The sequence below is a fragment of the Corvus hawaiiensis genome, chromosome 2 (assembly GCF_020740725.1).
Source record: "Corvus hawaiiensis isolate bCorHaw1 chromosome 2, bCorHaw1.pri.cur, whole genome shotgun sequence".
Taxonomy (NCBI): domain Eukaryota; kingdom Metazoa; phylum Chordata; class Aves; order Passeriformes; family Corvidae; genus Corvus; species Corvus hawaiiensis.
In genome coordinates, this window is record NC_063214.1 from 58,992,050 (window position 1) to 59,012,321 (window position 20,272).

General features: G+C 38.8%; 1 protein-coding gene across 1 annotated transcript in view; it reads right to left on the minus strand.

Annotated features, from left to right (window-relative positions):
* The window catches only part of RB1 (RB transcriptional corepressor 1), a 71,174-nt gene that overhangs the window by 3,051 nt on the left and 47,851 nt on the right, over window positions 1-20,272 (minus strand). The window contains exons 18-25 of the mRNA XM_048295272.1: window positions 5,027-5,145; window positions 4,494-4,639; window positions 3,654-3,799; window positions 3,002-3,106; window positions 1,851-1,964; window positions 1,600-1,766; window positions 706-736; window positions 239-384 (exon numbers count right to left, since the gene is read on the minus strand). Coding sequence (XP_048151229.1) covers window positions 239-384; window positions 706-736; window positions 1,600-1,766; window positions 1,851-1,964; window positions 3,002-3,106; window positions 3,654-3,799; window positions 4,494-4,639; window positions 5,027-5,145 — 974 coding nt within the window. The remainder of the gene's footprint in view (window positions 1-238; window positions 385-705; window positions 737-1,599; window positions 1,767-1,850; window positions 1,965-3,001; window positions 3,107-3,653; window positions 3,800-4,493; window positions 4,640-5,026; window positions 5,146-20,272) is intronic.

The window sequence follows — 20,272 nt, forward strand, 5'->3', positions numbered from 1 at the left end:
CATAAGGTTAAGTTAATAAGAACAACTTTTTACCCTCGTAACCTAAACTTTAAATCAAGGGGAGTGACTTCTGACATCGAAGCATGTAACTGAGGGGCTTCATGCTTCCATCTCTCTTTGATACAGCTGCTAAACCTCACGAATTAACACAAGATAGGATATCAGGAAGAAGTTAGGATGAAGAGCCTGGGAACCAAATATATGCAAGATCTCTGAAAAGACCAGGACAATCTCTCACCTTCCATCTGCCTCATCTTGCCCCTCTATATCAAAGCGCAGCCTCTTCAGTGGCTTCGGGGCAGCAGCACCTACTTCTGCACTGCGCTTCAGCTGGCACTCACTGTTGCACAACATCTGGTTTATTTTTTGAAACTTTTCAGAAGTCTGAAGTGACAAGAAAATAGGGAAAGAATTGCCAATAAATCCTGAAACCACTCCAACTTCCAGATGATCCACAAAAAATTAGAAGTTCTAAAACACTGGAGTTTTAAGAACTCTTATCTTGTGCCAAAGCAACTACAATAAAACGCAACACATTTTAAAAATGAAGTCTGGATATTTGAAAGGAGTTAACAGAACTTCCCTATAATTACTATATTAAAGCAGACACACTCACTGGCCAGCTCTAGAGATGTGAGCAGGCTATCCCATTCCTCCAAAAGTTATATGCATTTAAGACCAGACATTGAAAACGTTAAAACTCACCCCAAATGATTCTCCAATTGACACCAAAATTCTGCCAAATGAAGAAGAAAAGTTGAAGCTACATTTTACAATAACAGAAGCATCCACTAATTTGCACAGGTTAGCACAACGCATTAACAAGGTCTCTTCCTCTCTCCCTCTCTGCATTAACAGTGCAAATCCATACTGTGCTTTACTGTGTTGAGACATTTCTCTTTGAGCCAGTGAATGCTGAATCACCAAATGAACTGAATCACACAGACAGAAATGAAATTGTGGCTTGAAAGAATCAGAGGCCCCCATAGTCTGTCCCGTAGGAGCAGGAAGACCCTTCAGTGCTGGGTACCCAGACTATCATCCTCTTATCTTTGCCTTTAGGTGTTTGCTAATCAACCTAAAATACACAATAACATTTAAACTTCTGTGCACAGTGGGACTCACTTGATCCTAGCCTGAAAAGCCACTGGAAACTGGTACATTTGCTGTCATCCTCATCTGCTAAGAACTAAAACCAACAGTTTAAAATGTTCTGTTCAGCCAGCTAAATGAACATTTTGTTGCAAAAAAGTATTTTCCCTTTAAACATGCTGACAAAGCTCATCTGTGTTTTTTGGGAGTGATGCAGGGTCAAAGCCAACAACATTTAAGCAACCAGGTGAGGAAACTCCTCTTAAGTGGGAGGTAAAAAAAAAAAAAAAGAAAAAAAACAACCAACAAAAAAACTCCTTGAGCACAACAGAAAAGCATTGAATGATGAATAAAGATTCCAAATACAGGACAAAAACTATTAACCAGAAATTGCATGATAGCCACAGACTGCTGACAAACTAGATTGTGCAGGTTTTCCAATTTTCTTCCACTAAAATCCCTCAAATACCTTAAATTTAGTCAAAGAAGTACTTGTCAACAACGTACCTAGACCTTGGAGTCATCTTTGTGGGTGACTGAAACCCATCAGAGAATTTGTATGGGCTCTTCAGAGGTGAGATGTAGATGTTATTGCCAGCAGGAACACGCCGAGGAGAGTTGGAAAACTGGTAAGGACTGCGAGGAATATGTGGGATAGGTGACAGAGTGGGAGGCTATAAAAATAATAAAATTATCATAAGGATTTATTGCCTGTATATTTCTAGTCTGTTGAATAAGGAACAGAGCTAATGGCTTACCCTGCTGGAAGCATACTGCAAAATGTTTGTTTTCAGCTTCTGCATAAACACTAAGTTGTAAAAGACTATAATGGAGTCATACTGTTCTTCCCGGATAAGAACACGTTTGAAAGTCTGCATAGGGTGAGAAAATCATACACAGATTTAAAAAAACAAAAAAACCCCGGAACGATAATTTTACATTTGACAGACTCATAAAGTCACTCAAAGTCTGTGTTAGATTAAGAGCTAGGATAGCACATGGGTTGTATGCAAGCCATTGTAACTTCTCTGAACTGTTGGGGACTTTTCCAAACATGTATGAGCACCAGTACAAGCACCTACTTCATTAACTGGCACAGCCCCTTGGTGGGAACACAGTTCTAACATTTTCCAAATTTAAGAACAATTTGCTTTCACACACACGTGTCAAAAAGTCTAGACTACTGTGCGTGCCTTGGAAGGCTAAAAAACTCATTACTGACCTGACGGGGATAAAATAGTTCTCTAGGCTTGGAGACAATAGCTGGAGTTTAGCCAAGATCCACAAATACACTGTGAGAAATTCTGCTACTGAAAGGATGCTACAGTTCCATTAACCGGTGAGGGTTTTTCTATTGATTTCATTACTGTGCTGTGCAAAAATTTCAGTACATTAAAACTCCTGTGAAGAAAGGAACTTCTTCATGTTAGAATTAAGCCTGCAACTTTAACACATACACAGCTGTTTGATATATAGCCATACATCTCTACTAGGTATCAAACCATGTTTCTATTGAAAGCTTCACTAGAAAGTCATCTGCTTCTCTTCCCTTAATGCTCCATGGAAGTTAGACAAGTCATAAAGGAACTTGGGTTGGTTTTGAAAGTCCTATTAGCTCTAGACAGAAAATTTTTATCTAGACTCCAAATAGAATCATAAACCTTTTTTTAGTATCTTTCAAAAGATGGAAAGAAATTTGTTTTCTGAGGAGAGTTACCAAACTATTTATGCAAGATGTTTAAAAGAGATACTTAGTATTAGTCAGTTTTCTCCTCCATAAAATGGCAATGCAGTGCAGCAGAAGTTTTCTTTTGTATGTCCAAGTGTAGTTTGTTTTATTTTGATTTCAGAGGAAAATAATTAGTTTGTAAGATTTTTATGGAGGAGTAACATTTAAGAACTTCCATACCTCTTGATTTGTGTTGCAAAGCTCCTTGTATGCTGAAACTATTATTTTAAATCGAAGATCTACATTCTTCACTTTGCATATGCCATACATGGAACACATCATGATCTATTAAAGAAACAAGACAAGACAACTGAAAATGCAGAAAATTAATTCAGCTTCTTCATTTCAAGTTAAGAAATAAGCTTTCTATTACGGATTGTGCTCTATAAACTAGCAGCCAACTCAACTTCATAAGAACTTCCAGAACATAAGTCAGCTACTGCTACCTCCATTTCTATGTGACAAACAACTAACTGGAGCTGACAGTATCTTCTCAATACCACATGCTGCAGTTTTAGGGTAGAATAATGAAATATTTATCAGCCACACATGTTGTTTTCCCAAGAAAATCACTATATTTTAATGTAAATTATTAGAAATTGTGGTCTCTCATCATTATTTTGAAGATAGCTGAAAATGGTATTTGAAGGTGCCGTATTAAATAATTGCCAGTGCTTAAAAAACTGAGATGACAGATTTCAGTCTAAATTAAGTCCTCCTTTCAGTGATCAATAGATTAATAGAAACTCAGAGTACAACTTCTAATGGCTGAAGAACATACAAGGAACATTTTGTTCAGGAGAGCCTTTTTAAACTTTTTTGTTCATGTTACCTGGTCCAGGTGCCTGTCTCTCATTAGCTCATACTCATTTTGCAGGGTGTGCTGGAAGAGGGTCCAGATTAAGGGTTCCAGGTCAGGATGTTCGGAGAGAAGGTGAAGGAACAGGGTGTGGAGTCGACGATAGGCCAGTAGATACACTTCAGAAACAAAGAAAAATAAACTGAAATTGTTGTAACAGGAGCATACAAAATGAAGGGAGTGCAATTGAGGAGGGACAGCATTGGACTGTTCACCATCTCCAACAAAAAAAAACTACCACACATCAAGAGAAGGTAGTAGAAGCCAAGTTCAAAATAAATGGAAAAGGTTTTCACATGAGAGAGTGGACACATGGAAGGCCACACCAAACAATGCTGCACATGTATGTCTATGCCAATTCAAAAAGAGTCTGAACAAGCACCTGAAACATGAATCTGCTGAGAGTTACTAAGCAGACACAGCCACAAAAAGTTCAAAACCCACCCCAGCTGGACAAAGTCAAAGCTTGGGAAGGCATTTAGGGGAAGCACCATCCATGCCTGCCCAGTTGTTCAGCTTCGCAAGACATCTCTTTATGGTCACTGCCGGGAAAAGGACGCTAAGGCAGAGCCCTCTGAGCCCATATGGACATTCTTACAGCCAGGATAGGTAAGTTTTTAATTCAAACTCACAGTGGGCAGAGTGCACACAGTAACCACCTGTTGGCACCATTCTGCCCTTTCTCCCAGAGGTTTGCATGGTGTTCATTACAGATCCTACAATGAACTTTTCAGAAATGCTGAGTGCCAAAACCCAAAAAGGATAAAAGCAAGAGAGAACTTTGCAATGTCAGCACATGCAGAAGGAACAAACCTTTCTTGTAGAACAGAGAGAGGGAGGTAGATTTCTGTGGTTTCTGTGTTTGGGGGATCACAGCAGGCTGAGCATCTGGAGTGGAAGCAGCACTTAGAGGAGGTCCAGATGCTTTCTTCTTAGGAGATTTCACAGGAGAAAGATAGCTGGAGGTTCAACACATATTAAGCACTTAACATCGCAGGATAAAGGAACAATTCTAGATGAATAATATTTGCAGGAACTCTTCCTTCTTCCCCATTAGAAGAAAGGAATTGCTATTGTGACCTGTTATCCCCAACATTTGATGCAGGGACTTATTTATTCCTAGGCAAGCAACGTAACAGTTTACAATTACAAGTTTGATAGGGCTGGGGAAAATATATTTCAGCATTTGATTTAAATGTTTTATGTATAATAAATATCTGCAAATACAGTGGTTTAACAAATCTTAAGTGCCAAGCCTAACAAGTAGGAAAACAGAATACAGGTGGATTTGAATATTAAGGGTAATATCAACTTCACATTTTCCTAGACCTCAGGCATTCACTTACAGGTCTGCAGCAGTGTGGTTATGCTGGAGAGGCATATTGAGAGTAGAAGTGGGTTCAGGCTGATCAGCTTGACCTTCTCGCTCTTTTGACTGCTTGATAAGATCAAACAGAGGCGACCCCTAGAAAAATTACAGGAATCCTTCATTACACTAAGAATAGACCACCACTCTGAAGGAATTTTGTTCCTTCTCTAAAACCAACCTCCAAAATGTGAACCTCAACAGAAGATTAAAGCTTTGAAGTACTTAAGAACACTCATACTTGGCAAGATAAATTTTAACCATTTAACTTTGAGCTATTAAATACTTAAAACACTTTTTTTTCCTGTTTCAACAGCAGTCTATTAGATATAGGTTAACTACAGATTTGAGACAGTTGTATTAGTTGTATTCTAGAGTCCCTCACTACATCCTATTGAAGTAATTTCCGAAAAGAAATTAACACAAGAAAACACATGAAAGGACACATTTCAAAAAACACAACACAATACAAACAAAAAATCCTCCCAAACCCCAAAAAACCTCAAAACCAAACCAACCAACCAACAACACCCACCAAAAAACAGCTAAAGGAAACCTCAACCCATTGGTGACTGAAAGTTACTGCTGTACCTACTGTCAATCCATTTCTGCTACAACATCTACCCAATATTTTATATTTGATAATACATAAACCACAGTCACTTAACTGCACTGGGGACTATTTAGTCTCTGCAGTATCATGTTCCAGAGCCACTGCTGGAAAGAGTTAGACTGACTCTGGATACATTAAGTCTCTGCCCTCATGGCCCAAAGCAAACCCTATTTTGAATTGAGGCTAACTATCAGTCCTTTAACCAAGTCCTTCGGAATACATCTGAGACTGAGAGCTCGAGGTAGGAGGTGATGCAGAGGGAATGTAAATGGAATGGAGAAGGTTCTGGCTGAAACCACACTGGCCCATCTGCTGACATTAGTAATAAACAGCAGTCTTGCAGAAACAAAATCTCAGCCTGCTTGCGAGTCACACAGAGTGTAGAATTATGCTGAGACAGCAAAACTGCACTGGAAAATATCCATATTTCTAAATAACTTTGAAAGCACAGTGTTGATGGCTTCTGTTTGTTTTATTTTCTTTAAACAGGAGACTCATCCTTGAGTACAATGTTGCCTCTCAATGTTGCAGCATCAGAACTCCTGAAACAACAGAGGAACATTTGAATAGCAAATATGTGCCTTCTTGAGAGTGGGAGGTGGGGGAAGCAGCGTCCATAAGACTCAGGATGAAGTGGGCAAAACCAGACATGCAGCATTTTCCTCAAATGATCTCCCCAAAAGACAGCAGTAAAATCTGTCAGCACATTGCTCTGTGCACAATGCACTGTCTGATGATTTATGGTCTGTTTGATCCTCCAAATGCACATTTTTAGTATTAAAATGCACTGGCACAGATGACAAATCTGTAGCTATGAAGAGGAGCACAGCATGCATGTAAAGCATGAAGGATCACCTGGCTAAGGCAATAAGAAATGGCCTATTAAAACTAGACTAGATTTACTAGAATTAAAACTAGCATTAAGATATTCCTTATTTAGACTTATTTCCAAAAAAAGAACACTTTTTTTTTTGAAGTGCATCAAATAAAAATTCAGAGTGACAAGATGAGAGTGATGAGATTTACAATTTTTCACACTGCAATTTTTAAATTGTGATTTTGGCAATACTGGAGCTGTTTCATCCACAGCAGAAAAAACATCAGTTACTGATTAGTAACCACATAGTTATTTCTCCATCATTTTTAATTACTTCAGCTCTTGGGCTGGTTTCACTTTTCCCTCCATTTAGGAGTGCACACACTTCTTGCTTGTGTCTCTCAGTGCTGCCCTTGCTGGAAATGCAGGCACGTGACCTTTTCCATTTCTCATTCTTCTGGGCACTTGGCCTCTTCCTTTTTTATTATTCTCACCACCACTTCACTTTGCTCTGAAGAATCCAAATTCCTTTACCAGAGCAGTCATTGCTGAGATATCTTGACTGAGAGTGAACCCTGCCTCATTCATTTCACATTTTAGCGATTAATGACTGGAAAAGTATTGTTTTTAATGAAGGATGAAAAGGGGTTGATAAAAGGGAATGAGAGGTCTAGAAAGACAAGCAAAAGTTATTATTCTTGAGTTAGCACTTGAGACCAACAGCTCCAGGTCCTCTCTCACCCTTGCTCCAATTCTGCTCGCACTATTCTGAGTGTGATTCCATTAAATAAGGTATAGGGGACACAGCCATTTGCTACACACAGAAGGGATCTGCCTACTTCTGTGTCATTTCCACTCCTCTTCTACCTGCCAGCCTCAACAATCAGTCAGCCTCCACATAAGTCAATCAAACCATCAGAAAGTTAACAGAGAAAGCAAACCCAGATTTAAGTCTGCTCCGCAGAGAATCACAAACAGAGCCAGAACAAGCAGTAAGAACAGACAGGGCAGCCACACCACAAAGGCTGGGAGCAGAGTAGAAAAAAGCAGGAGACAAAGTACAAGATGTTGTGCATTTACTGACAACAACATATTCCATAACCTGATTGGCACATGGACTTTTATCCGACAGGAATATACAAAACTAACTGCTGTTTTCCATCAGTTAGATGAGCTACATTCAGCAAGAGGATATTCTTTGTGTAGAAACATCTACCCATAGAGCCCCAACAGCAAGATGCAGTGAGTCCAACACATCACTTTTGGTTCCCACAAATGCTAATTGATGCTGTGGTTAAAAAGGTGGCAAGACAAACAGGGTCCTACAACCCAGCTGGCCCCAGCAGTGCAGTGCTGCCAGCACCAGCAATGGCAGGGTGTGAGAGAGCGCCATTCAATGTGTGTCCCTGGGCAAAGCCTTGTCACCTGTGCTGGCTGCACAAACTTGTCAGCCCTGTGGCTGCACGAGCAGAAAGAGATTGTTTAGCTTTCAGACCTGGTGACATTTAAAGTGGGTGTTTTGTTGATCACCACTTCCACCCTCCTCTCAGACTTTTAGGTGCATCCCCCTGGGCTCTTTCCCCAGGGACCCTACCACTCCCACGGGTACCCTTCCAAATGCATGGCCATGTAGTTGGAGAAGCAGGTGCTGCACTGACAAGACTGATACCTCACAAAAAAACCCCTGTGTGCCACAATGTAGAAACACAAAGAGATAGGTTTCCTCAAGTGCAACTACCCCTTATGCTGCAAAACTGATGGGTTTAATTACAGCCATGTCTCCTTTCTTCATACTTAAACATGAAAAACACTTCTACACCATGAATTCAAAGCACATTCTGCAGCTTGCAGGGCGTTTTCAAGCTTATCAGGGCAAACTTCGGCTTCAGTCCCATTATTTGATACTCAACACTCATATGACAGAAATACAACATCATTAACCAGGCAATTACCAGTCCTCTAAGTAATAGTCACAAAAGAACTTTAACCCCCAGGTCCAGTTTAATCGAATAGGAATGTTTATCAGGAACTCGTTTCTAAAGCGATGTTACTCATGCTATCTTTTACTAATTTCATAGTGCTTTTTAAAGCTTTTAAGCAGCACTTAACAGGTGAACAGGTCACCTCCACTGCATGCCTTTAACATGAAAGGAGATTAGCAATTTTTATTTTAATTTAATGCTCAATAAGTGATTAATATTACTAGATGCAGCCACAGAATAAATTTCACTAATTAAGCAAAATGTTGCTTTTTGTTTAAGACTTCCCTGTGATGGCTACAGAACTTCCATTTTATTAGTGCAAAAAGCAAGAAAGCAGTGAAGACTTCTCAGGGTCAAAAGGCCACTGGCATCAGAATGAAGAATAAGAGTAAAATTTGACTCAGTTCCCTCTCACAGTACCCAGGGGCTAACTAACTCTCCATGGCTAAACTCCGTGAATTAAGTGGGGCTTTGTTAAGAGTGGCTTTGCAGGATGCTTCCCTGCAGCAATGCCTCCATCACAAGCATCTGCAGTGATTTTTCCCCATCTGAAAGCTCCTTTTATGGACAAAATAGGCTGAAATTCTTATTTGGTACTCTTTATTTGGCTACAGTGAAACTACAGGATACACAGGTGCTTCCCGGCTTCCCAATCTTTGTATTGGCTCTATCCCAACTACATGCTTAATTGGACTTTGGTTTCCATTAAAAGATTAAAAAAAAAAAACCAAAAACTAAATCCTTAAATATGGGGAAGAGCTACCCTGGGGTTTGGATGTACTCCACTGACTACAGAGGAAAAGCCCTGAGCAGCTTTACTCTAAGCAGTGCTATTAGTAGTTCACTAATAAAAAAACTGCTTTTGTCTTTGCTTTCTATATGCTTTATATTTTTATTTGGCAATAATTTCCTAATAAATTTTCAGGATGTAGTTATCTGTTCACATTAAATTTTAATGCAGTGTTTAGCACTTAACTACGTATGTATCTCAATGCCAAGGTCCCTTGGGTGGGGTTGGTTTTTTTTTTTCCGCCTTGGGCTTGCTTTTTTTCTTTTGCTTGTTTTCAAATTATTGATTCAGTCAATACAACACAATGTTAAGAAATGTTCTTCTTCATAAGGTGATAAAAGATGGCAGTGATTTTACAAGGCAAAACAAAGCCAGTTTAGAACTGACAGCTTTGGAATGGGAGTACAAGGACTGGATCAGCACAAGCTATTTCCAACCCTCTTTCCCAAGGGAGAATTGCATGCCCAGAAAGTTGGTTTTTGCGTGCAACTGTGTTTTCCGAAGTTTCATGTGACAATTAGTTACCAGAATTCTGAAACAACACAGACCTGCTAAAAAAAAGTAGACTTCAGAGTCTAAACTGAAATAGTACTGATCATGAAAAAAACCAACAAAATTAAGGATCATGTCCTAATTTCACGCATGAGTTGTGTTACATAAATTATGTTCGTACTGGGGCTTGTTCTTACAAAATTTATAAAAAAACCCATTAACAACTACAGTGTTAATAGTTTAATTCATATAAAAACACTGACAGATCTGCTTTTAACTCCTTACAGTGTGTGTATGTTTAATACACGTCCTATTCCTATGCCACTCATCTTGAGCATTTAAGATCAAGTAATAGAGTCATCCAGCTTTGTGAGGATCTCCTTTTATCTAGTGATAAAGGAGTTCAGATCTCTCCAGAGAAGGAAAGCCAGGCTGCCACAGCCTGGATATACATCTTATACTTGTGTTGCTTTAAATGATGCTGCATATCCATTCTCCTCACAGCTCTGCAATTATCTACTTTTCCTCAGAAGTCTCTGGAGCAACCTGGCAAATCTTGTTAAAAATGGGGCATTATTTCAGAATAATCTATACCATAGAGTTTTCAGCCTCTCCACTCCTGAAATTACTCTTCACCAAATGAAGACCAATTAACCAATTCTTCATGTTTTAGAGTGTCTCTTAGCAAAGGTCCATGGGACCCACCTCACTGTACAAGAGTATCATCCAAATATCCTTCCTAGCAATGCAGAAGGAATTCTGTGAAAACACTTTTTGGCCATAAAGATGATAGAACTTCTGTGTCAACACAGTAACTAAAACTATTGGTTACATTCAAAAATATTACACAGACCAGTGATAATGCCTGGCAAACTGGGAAACTTCTGACACAGTTACTGGTTTGTGTCTCTGCAACCAATCACCAGTCGAATACTGAAGGGAAAAAACAAACCCTGGTCATTAGGACTGATCCTGTTTGCCAAGCCTGTAAGACTTTTTAAAAACCACTTTGAAAGGAATTTTGAAAGAATCTACAGGCAGAACTACACTTTCATACAACTGTTTTGTTTAAACTGCTCAGAATGACCTGGGCAGACTGCTACTACACAGTTTGCACCTCTTGCACCACTTCCTGCAGCAATTTTCCTGCTCAACTCACACAATTGCACATGCAGGTACACAAAGCACTACAAAATACAATAACCCTTGCTATTTTTTGCTGAACATTATCCAAGAAAATACCATTTCAGGCTCATCTGCCAACATTTTTTCCCCCCCGAAGCAATTGCTATGAGCATCTTCCAGAGGGATCTGTGTTCTGCACTGGCAGTGCTGCTGCAGAAACAATCTGTATATGAAGTAATTAGCAAGTTTATTACCTAGCTCCACAGGGCAGCCAGGCTTCAGTACGACTAATTCTTAGACGAATCTCAAGATTTTTAGGCAAGAGCCAAAGGTCTCAAGGACAACTGAATCAGTATCAGTTTCCCGCCACTCTCCACACAGGAAATTGTGTACAATAAACCAAAACCCACCTGATGTGAGCCACTTGACTGTTGGAAAGGACAATATATCAACAAAAAATCTAGAGGTAGAAAAGTTTTGCAACATCTTTAAGCTGTGAAAAAACTACAGGGTGTAAAGATTTTCAGTACAGTAAGTAGAGGAGAGCTGCTTTAAGGGACCATTATCTTAAGTAACATCACACAGTACTAGAAATAACAGTTCTATAGTTATTTCTGTGCAGGAAAAAGTCTTATACTGGGGAGAAAAACAGCACTCAAGTACTTACTTTCTTCAGAGGAACTTCTGGGTCACAAAATGCCTATCTTGCTAAGGACAATTTTACATAATTACTACTGTAACAATCAAATTGTCACAGTATAGCATCACATTTTCTATCAGTTTCATTTCTAATTGACTTACACAGTCCCAGTTCCCAGAACAACAATTAAGAGTGGTTCTGGAAAATATTTTCACAAGTACAAGTGGAAACATGACAATGAAGTACCTCTGAGACTTTCAGTTAAAGCCTGTGATTCAGTTTCAAGTCTTGTTTTCTTTCCAATTTCTCATTAGCTGGACAAATTCAGGTACAATGTACCACCAACAATCCTCTTATCAACCTAAAAGCGGTAAGTGTGCTAGGAAACTTTATAGACAGCAGTTTTTGAAAGAGCAGGGCAATATCTTTTACCGACATAACCAAGAAGTCAAAGAATTATGAATTGAACAAAAAAAGATATAACAGATGATCTGCAGAGGACAAGAGCAAGCTGCATGCACAGAAAGAGCAATTCCCCAGAAGAAGTAATACTAGGTAGGGGTTGGCACATGTCTTGAAACCATTAACAGCAGACTCCTTGTGATATTTAAAAGAAAAAAATTACTATAAATGTCTTGCAATGTACTTAATATAATCTAAAAGAGAAAAATAGCCCAGAGAAATTGGAGTTCCAGAAACAATATGCCATGTTTTATAACAAAACACAACAACATGAGCATGAAAACAGTTTTATACAATGGATTTATCAACCAGTTTTGGAAAGCATTTCAATATGAAGAAAATTACATAAGACAAAGAAGAAAGAAAAACCTGAAGGTGTAACAAAACTATCTGTGTCACAACATTTTGGGCAGAAACCCATCCTCTGAGAAGAGTTTTGATCTCAATTTAAGCCAATACTTGTATGACTATCATTACAGGGTATCTCAAGCTCAGTTGGTCTATAACTTAATATGAACTTGAGGCAGACAAGACCTGGCAGTCACCCTGCTGTGCTTGGCTTTCAAAGCAGAAGCAGAGCTTCTGAGTGCTCAGTTGGGAGAATTTAAGAAGATATCTCCACATATGCATTTCTGCCTCACAAGCAGTTATTTAATAATCAGTGAAAATACAGCATAATAGAGGTGAGGAAGACTGCACTGGAAATCAAATTAACAAGAAAACATTACAAAAGGTCTTGGGCTATTATTTAGAGTTTATTAAAAAAAAAAACCCAAAACATTCTTCCCAAACTGAAAATGAATAATTAAATTTTGACAGTGTGATACAGAATAGTATAAAATTATACTAAAAACACCCCAAACTTTTCAATAAGTTGTCCTAAAAGACCTGAAACAAAAACTTGGAAAGCACTAGTACCTATGTTTTTTTATGTTATACCTGTTTCATGCTCACTTTTTAGTAATTTTATACATCTATTGTTTTATCAATTACTAAGTGTTTTTCCACTCTGTTTTCTCTCAAATAATTGCAGCTAATTCTGAGGCAGATCACAGAATGAGTTGGAAGGGACCTTAAAGGTCACCTAGTTCAACCCTCCTGCCATGGGCAGGGACACTTCCCACTAGACCAGGTTGCTCAGAGCCCCATCCAGCCTGGCTTTGAACACCTCCAGGGATGGAGCATCCACAACTTCTCTGAGCAACCTGTGCCAGTGCCTCACCACCCTCACAGTAAAGAATTTCCTACTAATATCTAATCTAAGCCTGTTCTCCTTCAGTTTAAAGCCATTCTCCCTTGTCCTGTCACTGCATGTCCTTGTTAAAAGAGGTAAAGGGTATTACAGTGCTTTCTACTAAAAAAAAAAAAAAAAAAAAAAAATCCTTACCAGCCCAGCTTTTTTCTGGTTATTCCTTCACTTCCCACCACTTGTCTCAAGGGCAATTTCACTGATCTACAGCATTAGTTGGCTTCCCTAACTACAAAGTGTAGATTTGTATAACCATATGAGAAACAATACAAGAACTACTGTATCAGCAGAATTGCTAGGTCAGCATTAGCTTTGCATCGATCTGAAGCACAGAAACAACTGTAACTGGTCTTATCAAATGTTAAGAATATCCCTTAGTAAATGATGGGAGTCAGAAGCATCTTACACTAAAACATGTGGAATATCCATGAAGTTATTCTAGGATTCTTAAAAAGAAGACTAAAGAAACCTTAAAACAATGCAATATACCTGCTTTAATTTTTTTGTAAGACCAAAAAATGTAGCTGAACTAGTAAAGAACAGCAAAACCAATAAAAAAGTGCAAAAAGATCAAAACGATTTATCTAAGATCTGAATGTGTAGATGTGCAGACCACACTTGGACCACATCAACATCTGCAAGAAGTTTGAGCTCACATTTCTGCAAACTAGACCAGTACTATTTTCCAGAAAACAATGTAAGACATGATATTCATTTTTTCATGGCCACACAAGAATCTTTTATGAAGACTGATCAGTGATGGCCAGCTCAGGCTCTGGGAAAACACACTGGAAAGCATAACATTTCCCCCTTAGATATTTGGAGCAAAATCATGTGGGATATTAGAAAACCACGGAATGGTTAAGGTTGGAAGGGAACATAGTGGGGCATCCGGTCCAACCTCCCTGCTCAAGCAGGGTGTTTAAAACCCAGTGCATTTCTATTTGGATGACTTCACAGAGATCTAGGAAAGCAACATTTATCTTCTTCAAGTTTTAAAACTTACAGCTATAAAAAGATAAAGATCATGGTTTGTTGGGTTTTTCCCGTAACACCACAAACCAGATCTACCCCCACCCCCCTCTTCACCTTAGAGAAGCACCAATGCAGAAACGTCCCTCCCCACAGGAAACCCTTGTGCTACACATCTATGCAGTGAAGGACCCATACTCAGCAACCCATCTGCAGCCCCTTTGGCCACCCATTGTGGAATCTGAAGCCAGAAGTTGGTTTGGAGGCTTTGTGCAAGACCCATGAGGGCAACCAGATGCCTCAGAGAGGCCCAAAAAAAGCCATGCTGAGAAGCACACACCCAGCTGGGGACTGAAAAACAAAAGCTTGCCCAGCCAAGGCACAGGCATGTGGGTCTTAGGCCTTCATAAAGATAATGAGGAAGTCAAGCCTCCTTTTAAAATGACAACATTTTAAAAAGAAAGGATGTCAAAATTTTTGATGCCCCCTTTTTTTTTGGTGCTCAGATACTCCTGAGTAGGGAGTGGATGCGTGTATGAAAATCAAGGAAATTTCATGGCCTCTGCTCTCTCCTTCCTCTGTGCAACACTTGCTCCTTTTAATTATATGACCTTGGCATATAATAAAAACTGCACCACGTACATAAAAAGAACTTACGAGACTCTCCCTGAAGCAATAAATCAATGACATTAGGCAATACATGAAGAGTACATATCAATAAAGCAGTAAAACTAACTTAGGTGACAAGGTGCATTCAATTACTAAATGATCAAAACATGTTTCCCCTGATCTCATTAAATTAAAAATCTCTTCTTTGGAAAACACAAATGAAAAATGTGAAATCCTTCAATAACAATGCGCTTTTCTATTAAAGCTCTGCATTTTTATTGTGAGAAACTCTTGGTCATTTGTAAACAAAGCAAAACCCAAGTTCAATGTTTCTGAGGCAACCACTATGCTCTACATCCTAATTTGAGAAAATTCAAGTCTTTTGATCCTTAAATTTAAGGAAAGCTTAATTAGCTTCTTAAAATTTTTCTTTTACTTCAGTCGGCCTTTTTGGATTCCAGCAGAAACCCGAAATTTTGCTAATGTTTTCCAACAAAAGCATTTCAAACTCCTTCTACTAGTACCACCAATCTGGTTGTAGCATCTCTTTTAGCAATTTCAAAACAGGAGCTCACCAAGCAGTGTTTTAAAAGGCATCATATGCTCATTTTAAATCTTGATCATGCCATGAACTGTCATTGTACCTGACTTAATCGAAATATTTCACCTTAGTTTTACTGAAGTGACAAACGACCACACTGAACTTGTTACTGTTTACTTCCTATGGGATAAGCAGATGCAGGAAGGTTGGGGTGACTGGGAAGATTTTCTCTCCTGACAGGGGATTTTAAATTGCTGGGCTTATAGAAACCCCCCCAAAACATTTCCCTTTAGCTCTCAAACTCCAGAGTGTGTAAAGGTTTCATATTATGTAGACAATAATGTAATTCCAAGTTCTGTTGAATTTTATAGCTTCTGATATTTGCTCTAGAAAATAACCAAGCCCGAACTGCAGCTCAGCCATTTCTCCTAACCTGCCTCTCACATATTTTCACATGAGATTAAAAAGTCATAACTCTCATAGATTTATGTTGCATTTTAATCAGGATAACCTGCCTGCCTCAGAAAGTATAAAGAATAAAAGGAAGACTTAAAGCCACAACCTGACCTTGAAATTTCACCGCATTGCTTCTGGTAAAGAAAGAGACCATTTTCAGGCTGACTTAGGCATATATACCAAGTTTTTCTGTGCATCTATATGTATACTTTTGATATTTCAGAGGAGGATGGATGAAGAACACATTGAAACAGTTGTCAAATTTAAAAGAGTTACTTTGATTTGAATGCACTTTTGCTCTGCTATCTTTACTTTCACTGTAAGGAAAATGCTTTTGGTTAGTGTAGGATTTTTTATGGGCAGCTCCACTCCCTGCAGCACACATGTACTGGTGTCAAACTCGTGGAGAAACCAAAACCCAGAGTGTGCCCACAAGCACAGCAGAACACCAGCCAGAAGCCTTACATATAAATGTCTTGTTAAGAAAAGCTCACACAAGGGACCTCAACTAAGATACTTCAATCCAGTAGGAGTCCTGCTATGTGGACTTCTCTGGTTTTTTTTCTTAAGTATCTAACAGGCTCTTCGTTTGTCATTCAGTGGGCATTTTCTATAGCAGCTCTGAAGCATAGAAACCAATGACTGAGCCACAGCAAAAACAAAACAGGTTTTACCATTTATTTCCAAGGAAATAAGAGACAGGAAATTTATGCATTTCTGAAGTTAGAACCACAAATTACAATCTCAGCCTGAATCCATCTCCCTGCTACCTGACTCTCTATTTTGTCTATTTTAACTGCAGGTGATACGAGGTACCTGTAGCATATTTATTTGTATGTGATTTTCTGACTCTCTAGACTGGTTGGCCTGAGACAATGAAAATGAAAATCAACAGTGAAGACAATTGGTCCACAACATCCAACACCCTGAAGTCAGTAAGAAAACTTACAGCATCTTCAATGCACTCTGTATCGGCTATGTGCCTAGAAAGCTGTCATCCTTTATCACCCCTATCAATCCTTTATAGCAAAGCATGACTATGCATACTATGTCTGTATTACTGCTCATTTTTATCCTCTTTTGTGGAAAAATCAATTAGACATACATGGCTCTCTTTTATTACATTATAAATATCATTATTGCAAACCATTTACATGAAAATAAATTACAGGGTAGTAGACCAGAAGCACAGATCTCACTCTTGAGCTTGGCTGAGGCTTTTAAACCTCACACAGCCAAACACTATGCTAATATCTGGCCAAGCATCAAAACAATACAGATTTGAAAGCCTCAAAGCTGAACATCGCCACAACACACATCACCAAACTTCCTGCATAGTTTCACCACTGGCTTAAATCAGTTGAATTGTGCTGGTGCTTCTCCAAATTACACATCTGCACTTTTTGCCTCATCCCTGGCTTTAGCATTAGCACAGCTATGACTGCAAATTATGTATTTGTTAGGATTAGTTTTAAACCAAATAATTGTCCTCATTTGCTGAGTGCATATGTACACACAGCACAAGGGAAGAAGCAGAGAGGCTTAAACGGACAGCAGTAGGATTACTTCGAGCAACAGCCCACATTTACACTGTTTAAATCAACCCTAAAAACTGTATCAGAAGCCAAGGAATTCAAGAAGTACAGAGAAAGTTAAGGGAATATTTGTAAGCAGAAGTAGGACTTTGGCGATCCTTCCACAACAACAGGTACCTCATACCTACTAAACCATCACAGACAAGAGCTGAGGAAGTTTGGCAAAACCCAGAGACTTGAGTAAGGGGTGTGCAGGACAGTGTAGGCTGCACAACACTACCTGGAGCTTCCTCTACCACCTCCACTGGAGGAGCAAAATATCATTGCATGGATATCTCACCAGGAACTGCAGCACAAAGGTTCCGTTCTCAGTGTAGTGCCTTTTTCTGAGGCTAAATACAACATCACAGAATGGTTTGGGTTGAAAAGGACTTTAAAGGTCATCTAGCTCCAAACTCCTCACCAGAGGCAGGGACATTTTTGCCTAGACCAGGTGGCTCAAAGCCCCATCCCCCTATGAGCTTGAACACTTCCACAGATGGAACACCTTTCTTTCAGAGGACTCACTCCCTGACAGCAAAGGATGAGAATCCCTCATAACAAGAGCACTTGCTCAGGGCATGACATGTGGGTTTCAGTCTCCCCTCTCCTGCCAGGGTCAAACCAATGTCTCCCAGATAAACACCTTGCCACATCCAGGAAGGTTATTAACAGAGATTCAACGAAAATGGATTGTTTATGTTTTCCATTTGAGAGCATCACTCCATTTCTCTAAGGCTGCAGCAGAAAAATTATAATTATCACATGAGAAGCATGACTTTTGTCTACCCTACCAAGTTTTGACATTTCCTTTCTTATGTTCTAGGTATTAGCTGATTGCCACATTGAAAAAGCAACTGCTAAATGTGGTCAACAGTGTAATAAAATGGTTCATAAAGTATCGAATTGGTTCCATAAAACTTCAGGATATGGGCTGGGAGGAAAGATTTAAGAGAAAATCAACTCAAGTATTTGTAATTGCTGTTTACCAGTACTAATGATATGCTAAATAATCATTTAAGTGATCTTATCATGCAGAATTTAAAGAGGTTATTTGCTGACTTACACATTTAGAAAGTAATAGTTCTTCACATTAATCAAGCCCAAGTTCTGCTTTTTGGCAGCAGTTCTCCCCTGACAAGCATTTTCATGTCAGTATTTATCCAAACTAATTAGCTTACCAGCTTGAATAATTCTTATGAAACTTTTCTCCCCCCATTAACTTCTTACATTCCAGTTTTGTGAAGGGAACAAAATTAATATCATGGGGTTTTGAGTTTTTTAAACAATATGAACTCACATAAATTTTACTGAATGACTGTGGCAAATTTTTTCAATAGCTTCACAATGTTACACTTTATAAAATTCAGTATAGGAATGTGACTGTAGGATTTGTGCTGCCTCTGACAAGAAGAGGTTAAAATCCTCTATATAAAGTTAGAGGCCTCCATTTGGCCAAAACTGAAAGAGGTTGTAAACACTGGATGCAGTATTTGCAAGTAATTCAGCATGAAAGTAGAATCCTCCAGAACCAGTGCAGTAACACCAGTAATCCTGACACAGAACCAGACTACCTGAATCCTGCCCAGAGAACAAATGTTGGGCAAAAACTGACACTAATGATATGAAAAATAGTAAGCAATTGCTTTAGAACTACACAAATTACAGATGTTCTTCTACAAGTTCTGTTGCTCCAACCATTTCACCCCCTATGCTTGGTTTAGTTTCCAAAATAATTAATGAGGCTTCTTCTTTCCTATCATTCCTAATATTTGCTTACTATAGCAAGTGATTTTTAATTTATTTTAGGTTCTTAAAACAGTCATGTTCTGCACTTGAGAAGTATTTTGAGTAAAAAGTTTTTGGCCATGGAACATCTGGTAAATTTCTGCCAACTCAAACTTTGAGTTTCTAATCCCAGGACTTAAAAAGTACAAGCATGAGTAGAGCCAGAACGTGCCGTAGTGTTTGGGAAAGGCATTTAACTTATTTCCTGCATCTACAGCAGACAGAAATTTCAAGTATTGATGTTATTTCAATCACGTCTGCAGAGTAACTGAATAAACACTTTTTTTAAGTTAAAAAAAAATGCAAATGAGAGTTTAGGAACTCAGGTATTTTGTTCTCGTTAAGGCATTTCTCTTCCTACCTGACATTTTAGAGATTCTTTTAATTCTATTCCTATCCACTGAAAATCATGTTGTTAAGATTATAAACGATCTTTTTGCCATTTTTCTTCCCTTTGAAGAACATCAACATACACTTTTCAAGCTTTTAATCTCTATGATCCTTTCCTTTGCTGTTTAGTCCATCCCTTTTAAACCAATCAATCCACAGATTAAAGCTTGAAAAGATTTCATGTTATCTAACCTCTACTAGCCTTCTATGAGATCAACTAGACTTACTCCATCAACCCAACGGGGGGGGGAGGGGGAAGTACTCTAGCAGCCTAAAAACTCATACAGAAGGAGAGAAATTGTTTCCTCTATCTACAAGCTGGAGAGGAGCAGGTGTGTCTCTTTCAAAGGAAACTGAAACAATTTAAGAGAAAAGAGAAGCATTTTAAACACGCAAGAAGGACGAAGTCCAGAGTTTTATTCTGAGCTTCCTTTTCCCTTTTTAAGCAATTACACAACCAACTTTTACTTGTAATTTGTATGTGTGATTTTATTTGCATTAAGCTAACAAGTTTCCTGACATGGGGGAGAGCCTTTAACTGCCTCTGCAACAGTCACAAGGGATTAGGCTGGCTAGATAAAAATACTCTGTTCATCCCAAATTTTATAATGCTCATTTGAAGACTTGCCTGCCACATTAACAGGAGGAAAAAAAAGGGACTCTTCAGTGCCATAACAGCTTCACATTATCTCCATAGGTAGACACCATCACCACATTTTAATAAAG